Here is a 20,547-nt window from a genome sequence, read left to right as displayed (position 1 = left end):
CCTCCTCTCAAAAAAAAAAAAAATCCTCACATTACCTCTCTTTTTCTTAAAAACAATCATAAGCTGTGAGACTCATTTTGAATTCTTATTATTCAAGGTATTAAAAAAAGAGAACAATCATAAGGAGATAGTGACAAGAGATATATTTTAAAAATAGAATACTATATATCTGTAGGATATTATATCATAAAAATACTAGCCTAAGAAACATCAAATAATTGGTTTTCTGTAGAAAAAGCCTCATTTGTCCACAACATTATGAACATAGAAACAAGTTTGTGTTATATTGTAGTCTTGGAAGCCTTTCTAGCAAGTATGAACCAACAAAGCAAACGATAGAACACAAAGAATCCAAACATTATCCCCACATTCATCCACCTATTATCCTTTTCAATTCCTCTACTCTTCAAGACATCAAATCCAGTAACCAAACACATTGAAGAAGAGCCTTGTGAGAAACACTCATTTCCAACATTCCAATACTCATTTGTGAGTAATGCATCCAAAGGGTACCTATAAAGTGACACATAATACATAAAAAGCCAATATTTTGGAATACTCTCTTTTGGAATGAAGTATCCAGAGAATAGAAAAAAGGCTCCAAGAACTGTGCATATGAGTGAATTTCCTGAAATGAAATCAGGAGACACAGAACTCAAGAAGAGAACTAACGAACTTGCCATCAGCACAATGAGCCAAACAACAAAAGTGAAGAAAGTGAAGGCACTGAGTGAAGGATTGAGTCCAACAATCCAATAAACAGGAACGGCAAAAAGTAAAGATACTACAAACAAAAAAGGAAGAAAAACAAAAGTGTTAGCTATCAAGTAAGAAGAGATTCTGTAAGCTCCTCTTGATGCTTCTTTCATTAGAACAGTTCTCTCTTGAAGATATATTGGAAGTGCTTCAACTGTTGAAGACAAGAGAAAACTGAGACTAAATGCAAACAGACCTAACCTTTCTGCAATTCCATCTTCATCTTTTCTTACTTTTATATAAACACTTGCTAAACCAAATCCACCAACTAATGCTTGCATTGTTCTAGCTAAAAAAAGTTGCTTTGTTCTATAAATAATCTTCCAAAATCTTGAACACAGAAATAGTATCTCCATCATGTTTACATAACAAAGATATCCAAAACTTTCTTTTTCATATTGTGATTGGAAAACTTCACTTCCAATATTTTCTTCCTCTGGCGCCCACATGGAACTTGGAAAAGAAGCTTCGTTTTCGTGGACGATGGAACTACTAGAATTATCTTCTAAACTTTGTATAATTTCCATTGAAAATTCAAGGGCATTAAGTTGCAATGGAATTTGAAATCCCAAACTAGATATTCTTTCCTCTAGTGATTCCAAACTACCATTATGAACTACTGAACCATGAGAAAGGATCAAGAACTTAGAAATATATTGCAATATTCTATAGCTAGGTTGATGAATTGAAAGTATCACTATCCTTTGCTTTGATTTAACCATTGAAGAAAGAAGCTCAATAACATGAAGAGCTGAGGTACTATCAAGTCCTGATGTTGGTTCATCCAAGACTAAAATTGGTGGATTGTGAATCATATCAACACCAATTGATACCCTTTTTCTTTCACCACCAGAGACACCTCTATTCTCTTCATCACCAACAAAACTATGTGCTACATGAAAAAGTCCCAACTCTTGCATTAAGTTTTCTACTCTTAATTCTCTTTCTTTTGGTGTCATTTCTTTTAGCCTAAACTTTGCACCAAATAGCAAAGTTTCTTTCACTGTTAGAAGTGGAAGCAAGTTGTCTTCTTGTGAAACAAAGCCACATATTTTTCTCAACTGAGATGGAGTACTCATAGGGTGATCATTGATTGAGATAGTTTTGGGATTGAAATCTTTGTCTTTTACTCGCCCCGCGATTATTCTAAGAAGGGTGGATTTGCCTGTGCCACTAGGTCCGACAACTGCGACAATTTCGGAAGTTCTGGCAACAAAAGAAACAGATTTGAGTATGTTTACAGGATGTGGTTTTTGAGTAAGGTTATGAAATGAAAAAGGAATGGTTTTATAAGGGTGCAAAGTATAGGTGAGGTTTTTAATAGAAAGTTTGTATGAAGTTGGTGGTGGTGAATGATGGAAAGAGGAGGAAGAAGGACTAATGGAAGAATTAGAAGTTGAAAAGAGTATGACAGAATCATCTTCATTGCTGCTTTGTGGTTTCAAGCAAGATGCCATTGTGTAGATTTGATTATTCTTGGTTCATGATGAGTGAGTGAGTTTAAGAAGGAAGAACTTTGTTCAAATTGAGAAGAAATATGGAAGTTGAAACAACCAAGTTGACTATTGTAGGTATGTGCATGACATGTTTGGTAGAGGTAGTTTATCTGAGATAATTGTTTTACTCAATTTTGGTTCATATGACTTTACTACATAAAAGAGTGGGAATATTTATTGTTGATTTCTTTTTATTTCACCAACTTTGTAACCAATTTCCTAGCTAGAATTCCAAACTCACATCAACTTGGAAATTCTATCAAATCTGAACTATTGAATAAAGATACAATAGAAAAAAAGTTAAGCAAAAGTTGCAATAATCAGTGATTGATCTATATTATATTATTTTTTTGATTGAGATTTCCTCTTGGTTTAGTTAGGTGACTTGCCATTGTAGAAGATTGTGGCATGTATGCAGTATGCAGTATGCTTATAGGGAAGTTTTTAGATCATGAATTCAAATAAGCTATTTTCTTACATTCATTACGAAAAGTTTTTAATCGTCCATTACTTGCAAAATTGAAATTTTACGCGGAGATCCTCACTAATATCTTTTTATGCTATTTTTTTATTTAAAATTGAAAGTTTTTTATGCTATTTTTTTTATTTATTTTTGGGAGTTTTATATTTAATTTATGTTTATAGTAAAAGTATTGTTTATATTTCTTGACATTTACAACACTCTTCCTGGTATCAGAACTCTTTTTGAACACTCAAAAGTAAATTACAACATTAATCCATTAAAATAGTTACAACAAGGTGTTCAAAACCGAATCAATCCAATAGAAAACCGCAAACCGAACCAACATAAACCGAAACAACAAAAAAACGTATTTGATTTGGATGTATTCAAATCACTTTTTTACTCAACGACATTGTTGTTGTAAGTTGTAACCAAATCAAAATTTTATTATGATATTTTTGTTGTGAATTGAATAATTTAGCTCTTTCATTTTATATTATACTCCCTCCGGTCCTATTTATAAGGAAATTTTGACTTTTTAAATTTATTGAGTAATTGATGTATATTGTCTAAAATATAGACCAAATACATCGTTTATGCAATGAATTAAAAAAGTCAAATATTTCTTATAAATAGGAAAACTCGCATTTTTTATCGACGTACATGTGCCTTAATTATTTTAAAAAATTGTTGTATTTTCGTACCCGTACTCTTGTTGCAATGTGTTTCTTTTTCCACCTTCCACGCCCGTTTCGGATTATGAAATCCAAAATATCATAGTGTTGGAGGTGTTTTTAACGTGGTATTACATTGTTCTATCTATATAGTTTGAAATGTTGTAGGGAGCGCAAGAAACCCGAACGTGGGAAAAGAAAATCTCAATAGTTTTCTTTTCTTTGGAAATTTGATTGAAGGTGAAGGATGATTGATGGATTATAAATCAAAGATATTTATTTACACCCTTTAGGAATAGAAAATTGCTTTTTTGACATAGAATACTTCCTATTGACTAGGGATGGGAATAGGAGCCAAAGCCAGCTGATAGGCCCGAGCCCGGCCTACGAAAATTTGGAGCGCCTAAGCTCGGCCTATGGCCTATCATAGGCCGTTTTTCTTGGTCGCCCGGCCTATTTAAAAGCCTCGGACCGGCCCGAAAGCCTACTTACATGCCTACTTTATATTAAGGCCATCAAATAGTTCATTTAGCCTACTAAATAAGCTAAACAAGCCTTAAAGCCTACTTAAAAGCCTATTTAACAACAAGTAAATTTTAACTAGATTAAAGCCTACTTAAAAGTCTATAACAACAAAGCCTATTATGGGACTACTAGATAGAGAAAAAGATATTTATATTTTTAATATATGCAATTATTTTAATATAAAAAAACATTTTTTAATAAATAGTATTAATAGGCCGGCCTATTAGGCTTAACAGTTTTCAAGCCTAAGCCTCGGCCTATTTAACTAAATGCTTTTTAAAAAGCCTAAGCCTAGGCCTATCTACTAAACAAAGCCAGTTGAGCCAAAAAGTGCTGCAGCCGTAGGCCCTCGTAGGCCGGCTGGCCTATTCCCAACCCTACTATCGACACAAGTAAAATACTAAAATGCCCCCAACGGCAGCTAACGACCGTTGGATAAAGCGCCGGTAGTTAACAACCGCCGGCTTCCAGCCGCAGTTAACTACGGCTAGAAAATTGTTTTTCAGTTTGCAATTCACGCATGGTCCCTTGTTCAGCCACCAACTACAACTTTTTAATTAATTAATAATAATTAATGTTCTTCCCTCTCTTGTTCACGCATGCCTTTATCATACCATTGCTTGGTGCATTTTTGTTGTTTTGTTTGAATCTGCATATTAGATAAACCATCTCAGCAACTGCAATTGAATTCCCATGTTTGTATACTTTTTTATTCCTAAATTCAATATTTATATTTTTTTGTGTGTGAACCTCTTCAACTCTGTTTTGTTACTTCCATCAAATGATTAGGGAAGACATGATTGTGATGGTGATGTTGATAATCAAAATTATGAGAAATACCTCAGAGTTTCATCATCTTCATAACACAAAAAATCAATAATACACTGCTAAATTACTCATGAATTTGTTGATTTGTTGAAAAACAACTTCCAAACACAACTAAATTACTCATGAATTTATCAATTTCTCAAAAATGTTTTTCATCTTTGTTGATTTGTTGAAAAACAATCATAAATCAATTACTCAAAAACTTATGTTATTTACTTGGCAATGGAGAAAGAGGCAATTCTTCAACAGATTGATGAGGAAAAAAATTGGTGAAGAAATTGCTTTTCCAACAGTATTGATTAATTTAAATAGTTTACGTTTGGTTTTTTCTTAGAGAAGATGGGGAAGAATTGAAGAAAAGCAACAAAGATGGAGAAGAAGAAAAGAAGACAGAGAAAGTGGAATGACAGACTTGAATAAATGAATTCAGCGGTAGTTAACTACTTATTCCTCAATCTGGGTAGTTAACAACCGCTGTTAAAGGGTATTTTAAGATTTTACTTCAATGCCAATAGGAAACTTTCATTGTTGGAAAAGCAATTCTCTCTTAGGAATATACACAAGTTGCAAGAGGACAACTTCAATTGCCTAAGGAATTACGAGTGAAAATAATTTGTCCTAAGGCAAAGGTAACGAATAATTTGTGTCTTGAAATCCTTACTTTATTTACGTGTTTATCGGTTCAAATAAACATAGAATTATATACGAACATGGTAACAAATTCAGGCAATCAATTAAATTTAAATCTTTGTAAAATACAAGAACATTACATATATATCATGTTTCATTCTGGCGACGTGCATCTGGAAAAGGATTAGAAAACCTTGTGGAAAAACTTGGAGGCAAATATTCTTCATCTTCACTTTGAGCCCCACTATTGAAATTAAGAGCATAACTATGTGCATCATATTGAAACCTATGCTTTTGTTTTTTCCCATACCCACTAATTTTCCTAAGAAACGTTTTCCACTTAGGACCAGCAATCACTTCTGAAGTCTCCTTCATCTTCCTCAACTTGTCCATCATCCATGTCTCTTCTCCTCTATTTCCTTCACTATTTTCATTAAGTAGATGCTTACCTTCTTCGTCGTGGCGTTGCCACGATTTCAAGGTGAATATTTGTAACCATCCGCACCCGCATCCATACCCGTTGGTCTCTTCGAAATCTTGTTTGCTTTCCATTTCCATCACCAATGGTCTTCCCTCATAGGCAGCCATGTTGTTTTTTAAGATGTTAGTTAATAGAGGTTTTGATTATTGAGAAAGCATTTATAGGTGATAGAAGGAAAGGAAGAAAAGTCAAAGAAACCGTATGACAAATTTGAATTTTCATTATATATATGGAAGGTTCTAAGCAAATATCCTCGTGTGTTAGTTTCCCTTATATTATATACGCTTTCGACGCTGACAATACTCAACAATAACATATTATATTAGCATAAAAATAATGGGAAAAGTTATAGAAGATGAGAAGTGAAGCAATACTAATTAATATTTTTTTGTCAAAGAGCTCACACATTTAAATGTGAAGAAGTGGAGTATCCGAGTTCGAACCTCGACCTCTACATATAATTACGCAATATTCCAACCAATGAGCTAAGCTCACGGAGATTATTTTAGTTTTGTATATACTCCCTCCGTCCCGAATAACCGACCCATTTTCTAAAAAAAGTGTCCCAAAATAACTAACTCATTTCAATTTTCAATACAACTTTCATCATTCCCAATACAATATAACACTAAATAATACTACTTTTATCATTCCCAATACAATATATTCCACTTTCCCCTTTATTTATACACTTTTCTTAATCTGCGCGAAAAACCAAAGTAGGCCAATTATATCGGGACGGAGGGAGTATTAGGATAGGATTAAATTTCATTTCATGTTGACCCACCATGGTCCAAAGTTTCAAACCGTGTCATGCTTTAATTGCTTATTTTTATTGGGTGGGAGCCATTCCACGCACGGTACACGAAAATAAACAAACTAGTGGAAAGTTCAATGAATGAACAAAAACAATTATCATCACGGATAAGAAAAAATATTCTGTCATAAACAAGGATCATAAGAAAATATGGAGTACTACTATTAATTAATTAACAATGCATATGCGTGAAAATGGTAAAACATTTTAGAATATCCAGTTAAACAAGTTACTACTATCAAAATATGAACAAAATGTTTTGTTCTCTTCTTTTTACCCCCTATGAAATGAAACATCTCATGATTTCATAGGTTACCAATATATTATATTATATGAACATATACAAACCTAACCTTCCCCATCTCAATGATACGTACTGCAAAATGCATTGGTGAGTCAAATGGATGAAAAACACCACAGAGAGAAATCTGATGTTAAAGCATCATGCTGTACAGTTGTGGCAAAATGAATTGGGAAGCAAGAAGAACTTCCTTCATTAAAAAGCAAATCCGGGAAGTGTTTTTTGCTCCTGTTTTGCTTCAATAAGAAACTAAAACAAACATAATAAAAATCATTTGTTGAGTTGTGTGTGCAAAGAAGAGGGTTGTAGCTGTTGATTTTGGCGTTTAGTTGACATGGACATAGAACGCAATTCATCAGCAATGTCTGTGAAGGTGGGTCTCTCTGATGGCTCTGAGGACCAACATCTCTCCATCAGCAAACTCCATTCTGGATCACAAGATTCAGGAATTGGAGGGCGCAAAGTGTTGCTCACAATACCACCTGAATTATATTCGGAAAACCAACATGAAACTGTTCAATAACTCAAAGACATGTAGTTAAATTGTAAATTTAATCACCATTTTAGTTATCTAAATTGCAAGGATTAAACAATTTTGGTCTCTTAAATTGTCTTAAATTGAAGAATGTCACTCAATTTAGTCCCTTCGCAAAAATATCCATTTAGGAAACATCCATCAAAACCAATAAAAACCTACATATTGCCTTGAATCCTCTCTTACAGGCATCAAGACAAACACAAAACCTTTAGAATATCGGTCTTATTTTTAAAAAAAATGACTAAATTAGCCAATGTTATTTAATTTAATGGACTAAATTGTCCTTCATATATTAGAAAGACTAAATTACTTGACCTTTACCATGAATTCAAGAATTCAACCATGGATTACCTATAATAGCACCATAGTGCAAATCAGCGTATGGCTCTTGTCCAGTTAAGAGTTCCCACATCACAATACCATATGAAAAGACATCAACCTACAACAAAAACAAGTTTAAACAGTGACAAAATATGAAAGAAAAACATATCAGAAAAAAATTCATGAACCTTTCAGGTTAAGTAAAAGCATAGACCTTCTCTGATACAAGGCTACTGCTTCCATTCAGGAGTTCCGGAGCCATCCATGGTAGAGTTCCTCTCACACCTCCAGAGATCAGTGTCTGACATTTTACTTTGGATAGACCCAAGTCACCAACCTGATATCAAAAGCAAGCAAATATGTAAACTGTAAACAAATTGTTCTGGGATCTATACATGATAACTCCGTGCTCAAATTATAGCAGTTTTGTTGACCAGAACTATATATGATAACTCCATGCTAAAACTACTCAAAGGAAAAATTGAGGGAAAAATATATGGACCTTGTTTTGTTTCTGATGTTTATGTCATTTTATGAGTTTTCTGATTTCTGTACAAAATAGGCTTGGGTTTTTTATGTACCATTCTAAGCTAAAAACACAATCAAACAGTCCAATCAAATCCAAAATAAGTTTGAATTGCTTTGATATAAACATTAACCAACGCAGCTGGTTTTCAAATTATAGAAACTGAATGGTTTAGCTGGGGTTTCTAGCTCCTACGTCTTACAGTCAATCTTAATTGGACCACAAACACTTCTTACTTATGACAAGTAATGAAAAGTTTGCAAGTTTATAACAACTAAAACAATGAAACATATGTAAGGTTGGATGGCAAACAAAAAACATAACAAAGATTTCACTAGCAAAAGATTCTTGTATGAAGCTCCAGTAAACTAAATAAGATGCTACACTAGCCAAGAGCAAATTATAAATTCCTTCGTAAAAAGAACAGGCTGGGAATTAAAGGCTGTGTCATGGTTCAATCACCAAAGGACACTAGAGAGAAGCATTCCAAAGAATTTTCCAAAAATAAGCATATGCAATTATCTACTACTTATTATGGGAAGCCTGATAACATAAGATGATCCTACAAAGTAATCAACAGGTCGAATTTTCAGTGACTTTGGAGGGACTTACATTTAGTCAATGCATCAATGACTATAACAACAGAAATTAAAATTACTTTAGGTATAAAATTTCAGTCACAATTTTTTCAAATAGTATGTGAGATGTAACATATTAAAATTTTCATAGAGTTTTCCATCAGTTTCATGCCCTGAATATACCAGAATAAGACAGTTCTTATGTGCACCACCAAAAAAATTCTGAAGCAAATCTTCGAGATTCTTATTACCATGCATATAACCAATACTAGCTTGACATAAATTGCAGAATTTTTTTAAAAGAGAGTCTGAGCTAAAGAAGAAATATAGCGAGAAATTAAATTAGAACAAAAAATAGGCAAGAAAGAGAGTGAGAGCTTAAACAAGAGGAAACAAATTTATTTTGACATTCCATGATTAAAGCCTGATAATGTAGGCCGGCTTTCAAACTTTTTGACTCTAAGATGATCAAAGCCCTTTGCTTTCTGAGTAATGATTAAATGTGTTCAAACTTCAAAGTATGAAATAAGCCTTATAGAGTCAGAGCATGAAGCTGGAAGCATTCTCAACAAAAGAAAAGGTAGATAATTTAGTTTTTAGATGAAAATTCAGTAAGTAATGGTGTGAATGACATCAACATTAACACAATTTATTCACTGTTTCAAAAGATTGTAAACATATTCACAAATAACAGCGTTCAAATAAAAAGAGTCGGCAAAAATAACAACAACATAAAACTCACTCAAAGAAAAACAAATAAAGTAGAGAGGAGGAGTCTGATTTTCAATGGTAAACCACTTGTTAATGAGAAACAAAGTGAATGTGGATCTATTAGTGAAATCATATCTCCACAATGTGTATAGAAGAACCATAATCCAATTTGTGAAGTGATGAAAGAATTGCATACCAGATTTTTACTTTTGTCATCTATACATTATAGAAAGTTCGTGCAAGCTAAACATTAAATCCAACTTAAAATTATGACCTTGTGGGTACGAAATTATGGGTGCTTCCTAACTAGAGTCGGATAGATAACCTTATGTTATGTGCGATCCAGTCCTACACATTCATAGGTGTGATTTTTCTGTGTTTAGCGGGTATGTATCAGCATCTTCATCAGTCTATGACTCATCCTTCAAATGAATAACCATTAATTTCTGTTTTGTGTCTATGTTCCCATATATCCACTTTAGTGAAAATTTGGTCACCCAACAAAACCTTTGCTGTAGCATATAAGCAACGATTCTAAATTTCTAACCAATATATGACTATACCCTTTTGCATATAAATTTTCACTTGCATCATCACAATCACATGTAGCCTAACCAAAACCTTAAGCACAGACATTATTAAAATATCAAATGATGTATCTAATACAGCACACGTTGTATTTTAGTGATTTTCACGGCTTGGATTCCCTTAATCAGTGTAATCAGGAACGTGATCAATCTATCCTATTAGGTGCTTTACAGGGAACCCCCGTCAGTGCATTCCAAAGACATTATTCATCTGCTCAATTTCAGCAGCACAGAAGTATGTCACATAGTTACTTGAATTAATAAGAAACTAACATGTATGGATCACAATGTACTAAGTGGTCATCAGTATCAAACATTTAAACCTTGCATATTGGGCGGTGTGGATCTCGGAGATTCACAAGCAAGTTGTCGCTTTTCAAGTCAAAGTGTACTATGTTTTTTCCATGCAGGTATTCCATTCCAAATGCCACATCCATTGCAATCAAAAGACGTCTGCGCTTGTCTAGATTCCTGATATGATCGTATTAGCATCATGATTTTATCATTTTAGAAACAGTAACTTAAATAAGGGTAATGAAAAGGAACTAAGAGACAAACATGCACATACACATTCTAATAAATGTATGCATACATTACCTCTCACTCTTTTGCAATGCAGTTCTGAGAGAACCATTAGTCATATACTCAGTTACTGTTGCCACAGAATCTCCTGGGCCGTCAAGCACAACACCATAGAAAGCAACCACATTTGGATGGTGCAAGTCAGCAAGCTTGATTGCCTCATTCCAGAAGTCATCTCTCTATTTGATGCATAAATAGAGAATCAACGAAAGTTAGTTTCTCGATCACTGACGAGATAAGGAAAAAATGCAAATCGTAATCATTAGTGATAAAATACAGACCATGCGCTCTTGCTCTGAAGGCTTTCCAGCAAAACATCTATCAGTTATTCGCTTGATTGCAACATCAGTTCCCCTCCATTTTCCATGATAAACAGTTCCAAAGGTACCAGAACCCAATTCTGTCAGCTCTTCAAGGTCACAGTTCTTTATAATCTTGTAAAGTTCCAACAAAAAGGTGTTAGCTCAGGTCTGCTGATTTTAAAAAAATCATAGAAGAGAAAACATGAAAGACATTCAACCTGCAGACGTCCAACACCAGATGTCGGAAAGCCAAAGTTTCCCTTCTCTGGTGGGTTGCTTTTGACATCCTAAATGGGAAAAATAACATAATATTTATAACAATACTAACAAAATAGCATTGAAGGGGAGAACGGGATAAAAAATATTGAGAAATTTATAAACAAAATCACCTGAGTTATATCTCTACACTTCGCATCTATTAGATTATTTTGAACATCACCTTCCTCGATGTTTTCGTGACGGGAAACATCTCCAGCTTGCAAGCTAGGATTTGAAGGAGCACATGGGTGCAGAACAGAAGCTGCTACATCTTCAGCAACAACTTTAAGTTGTTGGTCTTCTTTTGAGCCTTTAATAAACAAAGCAAAACAAAATGAATATGTGCTTCGAGCTACACAATCATCTATAACTAGTTACATATTTTAGACTTTAACAATTTGTGAACCTTTGTCACACCAACCATTTTCAAAATTTAAATTCTGTTTGAATGACTCGTAGAGGTCGCCATCCAATTGTGCATCTAAATTTGATTTCTTGTAGGTTCCTGGATTTTCACCAAAGTAATCCTTATAAGAATAGGTTTCTTTCTCCAATGTAGGTTTGCTCGGTACATAAGGTGGAAAGAAGGTACCTTGTTGTATATTCCAAAGATCCTGATAGCCGAAAACTGAGTTTGGAGAATCCTGCATATCCCCAAACATGTAAGATGGTGATGATGTAGATGATGTTGAATCATCCTTGTGATGATGGTTTACAATCTTTGATTGAGTAATATCCAACACAGGTGGTTGTGCAACATCAATGCATTCCCCTGTCCTGGAACTGTGCCTGGATGAAATTTCCTTAGAATAACATGGCTGCACACCTATCATCTTAATTTTATTTGCGTCAACTATCAATTTTGATGTGCCAAAGTTGTTATCCAGAATCACCTCTTCCTCCGCAGCAATCTGAGTGTTGTCTTCTAAAGGTTTATCAATTGGAAGCATGCATTGTTCATTACTTACATAACCTTCTGCCATGTGAATCTTGAGTGTGTCATTCCCTCCATCAACAGATCTAAGATATCCCTGTCTAATCCAACTATCTACTGCATCTGATTTAGAAACAACACCAGTAAGCTCATTAGTGTATTCTTTGGGAGATGCTTGAGCAATGCACTCCGAAGTATGTATAGCCGTTCCATCAACTATAGGTATATCATTATTGACATGTCTATTCACAAGCTCATCTTGTTTAACCCAGGTTTCACCCGGTGCCATATGCTGGTGGCCAACATCACCTGGATACGATGGTGGTGTTGTTCCCATGGTCCCAAGCCCATCCCCAGAAGAATGTTTTTCACCTATCCTACCAATCGTTTCTTGGATACATGAATTCATGGTATGATCAAATTCTTTTGGATTTTGTATAAAAATCCTCCCACCTTCATGTTGAGGCTCAAAATTATTAGAAATCCTAGTATTATCAGTAGAAGGTCTTACTCCATTATGAGCTTCCAATTTGCTAATGGCACCTGGTATTGTGCTAAAACCTTGTTCAACAACGCCTTCCTTTAAGGGTGATGCCACCATAGGCTCAACCCTCTTTGTTGCTTGTGCTTTTATGTTGTCCTCCATCGGAAAACTATTGTAGCTTGGGATTGAATCGGGAACTGGACTCGAACTGCCATCGTGTTGATCCTGAACCACTGGATCTGAATGGGCATGAGGCAGCTTTTTCTGACACATAGAACAGCCCTCAGCTCTGTGGATTTGCTCAGGGGTAATAACTTGTTGTTGAGGTAATAACCCATCAGAGAAAACAACATTCTCTTGTGGAGGAACCTGAACCCAACTGCAATTACCCCCAACTATGACAGATGGAACTTGATTCACTGGAACCTGATATGTATTGTAGTTGTGTTCTGCAGGTAGCTGGACTATCCTTATGCCTGATGTGTTTTCATCACTATATTGGTTCAGATGATTGTGCTGCGGTTGCATAAATGGTTGTGGCTGGATGACATTTGATCTTATACCAAGACGAGAAGAAGGTTGAGTCATTGTCATTTGTGCTGCGGGGATGGCCTGATGGAAAGCTAAACCGGAAGCATTATTATGAAACTGTTGTTGGGTGAAAACAGGCCCCGTCTTCCCTAAAAGCTGATGATTTGGGAACCCCATCTGGGGAGGCAGCTGAACATACTCTGTGTGGTTCAGATAAGGTGAGGGAGGTGGGATTTCCATTCTAGATTCTGCGTGGTTCAGATAAGGGGAGGGAGGTGGGATTTCCATTCTAGATTCTGCGTGGTTCAGATAAGGGGAGGGAGGAGGGATTTCCATTCTAGATTGGTGCAACTCATATGGTTGCTGCGATAAAGCAACAGGCACAGACTTTTCTAATTCAACCTCATTATGAATATATGGATTGTGATTTGGACCAGTCTTAGCCACAGAAACAGGCGAAGCACCTGAGTAAACTGGTGGACAAGACTCGGAAACCAAAAAATTTTGCACTTGTGTCCGGAGAACCAGCCACATTCTCTCTAGGTGATAACACATAAGGCGTCGAATCCCCTTGACCGACAACTGGGCTATCAATAGAATCTATCCCACTCAAATCAGAATTTTGTGTTGAAGCCGCACTAGTAACACTCTCCTTACTCTTGAACCCACCACAAACCACCCCATTCCCATCAACAAGACCATTCACAGCATCAAAATACTTCTGCCCCGTATCCTGCAAATCCCCAAGCTGCGCTCCACCGGAAACATCAACCTCCGAAATCGGGAACAAGAAAACCCTCAATTTAGCAGAACCATCGGGAGATCTCTCAACCAATTTCCCATACTCCTCCATCATATTCTCAACATCATCAGGACAAGCAATCGAAACCAAAGCATCCAGATCCTCCTCGGGCAGCTGATACTTAATAGCCACAGGTTGTCCATAAGTATCAACCATTTTCTGCACCAAATCATTAAAACTCATGTCTTTCTTAACACTAATTATCCTTGTTTGCCCTCCAACATATCTCAACACTCCATCACTAGGCCTAGGCAAAATCTTCCCACCAAAACTACACAAAAACTTAACCTTCCTACCCGAATTTGAATCATCGCTGGTCTCGTCAACAGCCCTAGTTCCACCATTACCACCATAAGTATAACCATTTACATTCACAGGTACACCATCATTAACCACCTTATGCAAACTATTATTATTGTGATTATTACTACTAGCACCCCCTACCCAATTTCCTAAATTCAAAGCATTCCCAGCAACAACACGGTTACCAAAACTAGAGCCATAGTTTAATCCTATGGAAGGTGAATTCACAATGGGACGAACGCACCAGGTTCCTGAAGAGGCCGCGGCCGAGACAGACGGTTGATAGAAATAATCGGAAACTGAATCTGGAGTCGGCGGCGAGGTGACGCTTGCCGGAGAAATGAGTGGCTCCTCCACCATTATCGGAGCAACGTTCAATACACGTAGATCTTTTGGAACGGAATTTTGATCAAACGCCATGGATGCATAAAACTATTGATTGAGAATCTGAGATTTGAGATCAAACGAAGCAATGTGAAATTATGATGATGATTAAATGTGGAAAGTGTAATTAAAATGAAATAAAGATTGAAAACGAAGAATGATTGTGATGTAAAAGAATTGATTATGAATGTGATGCTAAAAATAGGGATTGATTTTAGTATTATCAGTGATGAAGGATTATTTCTTTCCTTCCATTAACAGTGCCGATATTTCTCTCCAAATAACCAATGGAATCAAATCTTTCTTTTATTCATTTTTCAAAAATCAGAGAGAAGAAGAAAAAAGGGGCATCGTTAATATTTTCCTGGGAAAGTGGTGCGTCTAAAATGCCACCGCGGGAATCAGTTTACACGTGTTTTTATTCTTTCTTTGAATTAGTTTACACAGGACTTCATTTAATTTTTTTTTACAATATTTTTTTTAATAGTTTGTTAGATTAATAATTAATCCGTTGTAGGCTTTGAACTCAAAATCCGTAACTCATTTTTTCATTTGTTCACAAAAATTTCGATTAGATTTACTCAAAATATATATCATGATATGATCGATTAAGCAACTTGAAATACTTATTGAGCGATCACCCAACTTAGAATAATTAGCTACAATTGTTTTGGATTGACTAACAAACGATATTGAACGAATTCAACACACGTTATCATATGCATTACATCGCTAAGGCCTACTTCTAGTCATTAAAAAAATATCAAATGATCAAGTTTTTTTTATATATTATTAGAATATGAAGATTGTACCTTGACTGAAAAAAGAACATGAAGATTGTATAAATGTATCCTAAGGGACGCTTAAGAACGTATATTGTAAGAACAAATGTATCATGAATGATACATAATGATACATCATTCATGATAGTACCACATCGTAAAAAATAGTGGGGACCAAAAAAATCCTAAGATTTAATCAGTAACGGGAACAAAAAACATGTTTTAAAAATAGGGGGTTAAAACTTTATTTTTGTAAAAATAGGGGGATCAAAAGTGCATTTAAGTCTATTTTATTCCTATTTTCTCCGTCCCTATATGTAAATACCCTTTCATTAGAGGGAAATGGTGCTTACATATAGGGACGGATGAATTATTTCATTTCATATTGTATTTATTATATGTTATCTTCAAAATGTGGTGTATTTTTTGTTTTTTAATCGTTGTAAATTGTTTTCTCATGTATTTGAAAGAGAAAAAAAATTCAAGGGACTACAATGATATTTAAGCCAATTATTTACTAAAATAAAATTATTTTGACATGAAGTTTCTCACATTGTATTTATAAGGTATTGTCCATTAATTTAGGTCTATATAACCCTAACAATTTTGTCATTTGTTAAAGGCATATTTTTTTACCAAAGCATATTGGTGGGATGAGAAGTATATATACTATTCTTAGTCCTTATTCCTAAGCATCATGAGACTTCTTTAGTGCATTATATTAGTCTTTATAATCCAGGTTAAAGGGTTTGGATATCTAAAGATACTTCAAAATGGATGATGTACCGTATCCCATGCGTATCATGCACCGATACTTGTCCGATACTTTCCGATATGTATCGGGAGAGTATTCGAAGATTAAATTTTATTTTTTTTAAAACAATTATACGATACTTTTCGGATACATTTGAGATACGAGGAATAGGCGGTGGAAAACCGATATGTGCGGGCTACCCGATGTTCTCTATTATATTTGGTATATATGTAATTGACTAATTAATGATGTTTTCTATTTAGGATATATCATATATGTAATTGATTAATTGTCGCTTTCTTTATTATCAATATTATTTACATTTATTTCTATTGTTGTCGTCGTCCGTTTTGTATCTCTTTGTTTGTTTGAGAACGATGCTATTGTTGATTGTTGTGTGAAGGCAATTTCATTGTTGTGCCTTATCGTTTTTCTATAAGTTTGGCACCAATTTTTTTGCTTGAGTTTTAGTCCATATTTTATATTTTGAGTTTTAATATGTAGTATAAATTTAATTTTTATTTAAGTATCCCAACCGTATCGTATCTTGAATTTTACCTAAGTCAACACATCATATGTCAAAAATATTGTTAGCATTGGATGTTATATAAACTCTCAAAATTTTATTCTTTATAAAATACTTCCCTATATGACGATTATTATTATAAATGTTTATAAACTACTTATCCTCTATTTCTAACTTTTTTTTGTTTAAGGAGTCCTCTACTTCTAACTAACGAGTGACTTTTATGTGATTGGAACAAAAGAATATAAAGTATACCAATTAACACTTGTTGGTTTTCTCGGTGTGTTACACCATCAAGATATAAGGTTTATCACATTTTGGTAAAAATCGTCAACATAATTTGTTCATATTGGATTGAAAAATTAGAGGATTTTTATCACAACAAATCAAAATAGTGATAGAATAATTTTTTAATATTGACCATGAAGTTCTAAGATAAGTGGAAATGTTCTTGAATTCCAAGATTAAAATATTTGCAGTACCAAGGTCACTAAGAGCATCTCGATAGCCCTTACTTAACAAGCGACCACTAAGATTCAAGGACCTCTCCATTGGAGGAAGAAAAATTGAGTCCCCGTTAAGGAACGAGCAACTATATAAGGACCCTCTCTCTCCTGAGTAACTAACGGGTCCCACGTTTAAAAGTAATAAAATGTGTACTACTTGGTCCCACTTGCGTAAAGAAGTAATAAAATGTGTACTACTTGGTCCACTTGTATAAAGAAGTAATAAAATGTACTACTTGGTCCCACGTGTAAAAATGAGTAATAGATAAATTATTTTTGTTTAATATGTAAAGATAGTGGGACATATTTAAATATTTTTCATTGAAATTCTTATTAGTGTATTGCCATTGAAGTCATTAGTCTTAATAGATGCTTTTATTAAAAAATTATAAATAAGTGATGTGTCGCCATTTAAGGAGTCACTTGTTAGTGAACTACTATCATGGATGCTCTAAGAGCATGACAAAATACATGAATAAAGTCGTCATGTGTCAGAGTTTCAGTTAGCATTACCAATCCATCACTACTTACATCTCCCAATTTAAATCTCGAAAATCCAAAAGTAACAACTAACAAACAAACAATGAAGGAACACTACCAAGAAGAGAGTAAAAATCACTACCATCGTCGTTTTCCACTTTTATCCTTTTTTTCCTTCCTAATTCTTATTCATTTCGTTTGAATTCCATAAACATTCATATTGGTGGTTGCATCTAACAACGACGCTATTATCTACAATAAAATGAAAAAGAAAAATGACATAAAAACAAATAACAAAATCCAAAAAACTGTTCTAAAACGTCACCGGATCGGAGTTTTGATCCCATGCCTGCACCTGCATTGCACAATTCTAGATCTGCGGTTACATTTTAGATCAACTAATAGCGGCGATTTTCTCGGTATCATTAACTGCCGCTTTCGGCGATAACGGCGGAGAAGCCGGTAATCTCGCCGAAAAACTTCTGAGATCGTTAACAGACTTCTCGTCGTTGGCATCGTCTTCGAAATTCAACGCGTAACTGAGAGCGTCGTAGTGGAAATCGGCAGAATGGCGGCGGCGGTGGTGAACGATCCGGGAGATGAAATTGGTGCATTTTTCCTTTAAATGCGGGAAATCAATTGAGCGAGAGTTGTTGTTGTGATTGCGATTGTGAGTTCGAAGCGATGAACTTCGAACGATTCTCGGTTTCACGCGATGGTGAGAGAAACAACATGAAAAACAGAGAGAGGATTTGAAGTTTGTATTTGAGAGAATGTGGTGATTCGAGAGTTGAATCTTCTTCTTCCGCCATGAATGAAAATTGTTGAAGGTTTTTGGATTGGGAATGGTAGGAGGAGAAAGATGAAAGCGAGAGAAAGACAAAGAAAAAGAGTGTGTAGTAGTAAATAGAGGAATGAGAGAGGAAATGACGATAAAGGGTACGGAGGTTGGATCGTGGGCGGAAAGGGGGCATCGTATTCTATGAAAGGGTATTTGCGTCAATTGGAATAAAATATTGTTCCATTCAGATAATAAAGTAACGGCTTGTATATGCGTAAGCCAAACGTAGTGTAGTGATGCCCTATCAATCCAACCAACCTCCTTTACTTCTCACAAACAAAAACAAAAAAAAATCTTCACCTTTTTTACTATTTTCTACTGATTTTCCTTTTCAACCAAAATACTTTTTTCCTTTTCTCAACAGAAAATTGTTCTCTTTATGTCTATTTTTAATTTTTTTTTTTTTTTTGCAACAGCATTAGTGCTAGGTTTTAAAAGTCTATAATTTTTAGTCAAAAAGTTCAAATTATATTTGGTCAGAAACAAATTAAAGCATATAGACATAAATGTAGTCATGATCTTCCTATTTTTAAAACAAAGAAGCTTTAGTCCTTTATTTTAAAACAAAAATTCAATTATAAAGTGTATTCTTTGCGAATCGTTTACACAATTTAAGACCACAGTCATTTTCATGATGATTATTTAATAGAATAAAAATAGTCCACCCGCATACAAAATATCTCATATCGACAAAAGAATTCTTGAAACCCATCTGCTTCCAAGACATTGTAGTTAAAACTTCACCATTAGTATCTCTACATGTAGCTCCCAAACCTCATGTATAATACTCTTATGATAGATTTGCATATGTGTCAACTATAACCGTTCCTGCTATGGGTTTTTCCCAAAACTGTTGTTTGATGTGTTTATCGCATTGCATGTACTCAAAAATGGTCTTCTTGTTGTTTATTATAGTATCTAAAATAGTAATGTTTTTACTTTCAAAAATCAGATAGTACCTCGCAAACCATATATTATACATTAGCGACCCTATGTATTTAATGACCTCATCATCCAAACTGCCAATAACATTTCTCGACTAGTCTATGAAATCACACATAATGATGTTTAGGAATTGAATGCCAAAGGTAGATCCAAACCAAGTCTTCACAACAAAATCACCTTTCACGTAAAATGGTTCACAGTTTCCATTTTATTGGCGCATCTGGGGCAGAAAATGTCCCCGATCAAGCCTCTATTTTGGTGTTGAGCTGGCTAATTTCATTAAAGTGGCATGCATGGTCGTCCTTGGAGGAGTGCAATCAGCTCTACAAAATCAGACCTCCAAAATATTGGGGCCTCAAAAAAATTAATATACTTGTAGGCTCAATGACTATCACCCAATGTATTATTGAGAATTGCTCTTTAGACACTTAGTAATTGCTTACATACTCCTCAAACTACCCAAAATACCTCAAACGACAAATAATTAGTGTTCATATAATTTTATTTCTTATTTCTTATTTTCTATTTTCTAATTAATTATTATTTTTTGCTAATTGTTAATTTAGAATTTTATTTGTTAAATTTCTAATTATCTCTTAAATTTATTTACCGATTCAACTTCAATGCTATGAAATTGACCAAGAACAAACCAAAATTTTTATTTTTTTTTGACAAAGAAATTTTTATGTTATTGATTGTAATATGAATAATTTTTTGTTTTAGTTATAATGATAATTATTTTTTATGTTTATGAATGTTTATGAATGTTATTTATGATATAAATAAAAGATTGATCTAAATTTTATAGATGTTTTCTTTTTTTATGTTTACGAGAGTCGCGCCTTCGTTGGGACATCTGCTTGTGAACATGGACACTGCATTTTTTTAATTAAAAAAAAAA

General features: G+C 34.4%; 2 protein-coding genes and 2 pseudogenes across 4 annotated transcripts; all 4 read right to left on the bottom strand.

The window, feature by feature from the left end:
* Positions 1 to 64: 64 nt before the first annotated feature.
* Positions 65 to 2,230, bottom strand: LOC146902383 (ABC transporter G family member 23 pseudogene; annotated as a pseudogene). Its single transcript, XR_015024145.1, has one exon. The product of XR_015024145.1 is annotated as an ABC transporter G family member 23 pseudogene (transcript).
* Positions 2,231 to 5,456: 3,226 nt separating this feature from the next.
* LOC146902382 (uncharacterized) lies at positions 5,457 to 5,993 on the bottom strand. Its single transcript, XM_085739192.1, has one exon. The coding sequence runs from the start codon at positions 5,958 to 5,960 to the stop codon at positions 5,520 to 5,522; it is 441 nt and encodes a 146-aa protein (XP_085595318.1). The 5' UTR covers positions 5,961 to 5,993; the 3' UTR covers positions 5,457 to 5,519.
* Positions 5,994 to 6,855: 862 nt separating this feature from the next.
* LOC146902381 (RAF-like serine/threonine-protein kinase 20) lies at positions 6,856 to 14,971 on the bottom strand (annotated as a pseudogene). Its single transcript, XR_015024144.1, has 9 exons — positions 11,781 to 14,971; positions 11,506 to 11,684; positions 11,335 to 11,403; positions 11,096 to 11,248; positions 10,830 to 10,993; positions 10,556 to 10,703; positions 8,045 to 8,167; positions 7,861 to 7,948; positions 6,856 to 7,453 (listed from the first exon to the last, which is right to left on the bottom strand). The product of XR_015024144.1 is annotated as an RAF-like serine/threonine-protein kinase 20 (transcript).
* Positions 14,972 to 17,854: 2,883 nt separating this feature from the next.
* LOC146902380 (uncharacterized) lies at positions 17,855 to 18,741 on the bottom strand. The gene is given in 2 exon segments (XM_085733812.1): positions 17,855 to 18,614; positions 18,616 to 18,741. Coding segments are annotated over 2 exon segments (417 nt in total). The 5' UTR covers positions 18,673 to 18,741; the 3' UTR covers positions 17,855 to 18,254.
* Positions 18,742 to 20,547: the final 1,806 nt, after the last annotated feature.

The sequence above is a fragment of the Medicago sativa genome, chromosome 8 (genome assembly GCF_051527215.1).
Source record: "Medicago sativa cultivar Bolivia chromosome 8, Bolivia_mono, whole genome shotgun sequence".
In the NCBI taxonomy this organism is placed as follows: domain Eukaryota; kingdom Viridiplantae; phylum Streptophyta; class Magnoliopsida; order Fabales; family Fabaceae; genus Medicago; species Medicago sativa.
The sequence above is the reverse complement of the archived record's forward strand: the minus strand, read 5'-3'. Positions and strand labels throughout refer to the sequence as shown.

Coding starts and splice junctions, on each gene's coding strand:
- LOC146902382 (XM_085739192.1), bottom strand. CDS start 5,960: ATGGCTGCCTATGAGGGAAGACCATTGGTGATGGAAATGGAAAGCAAA.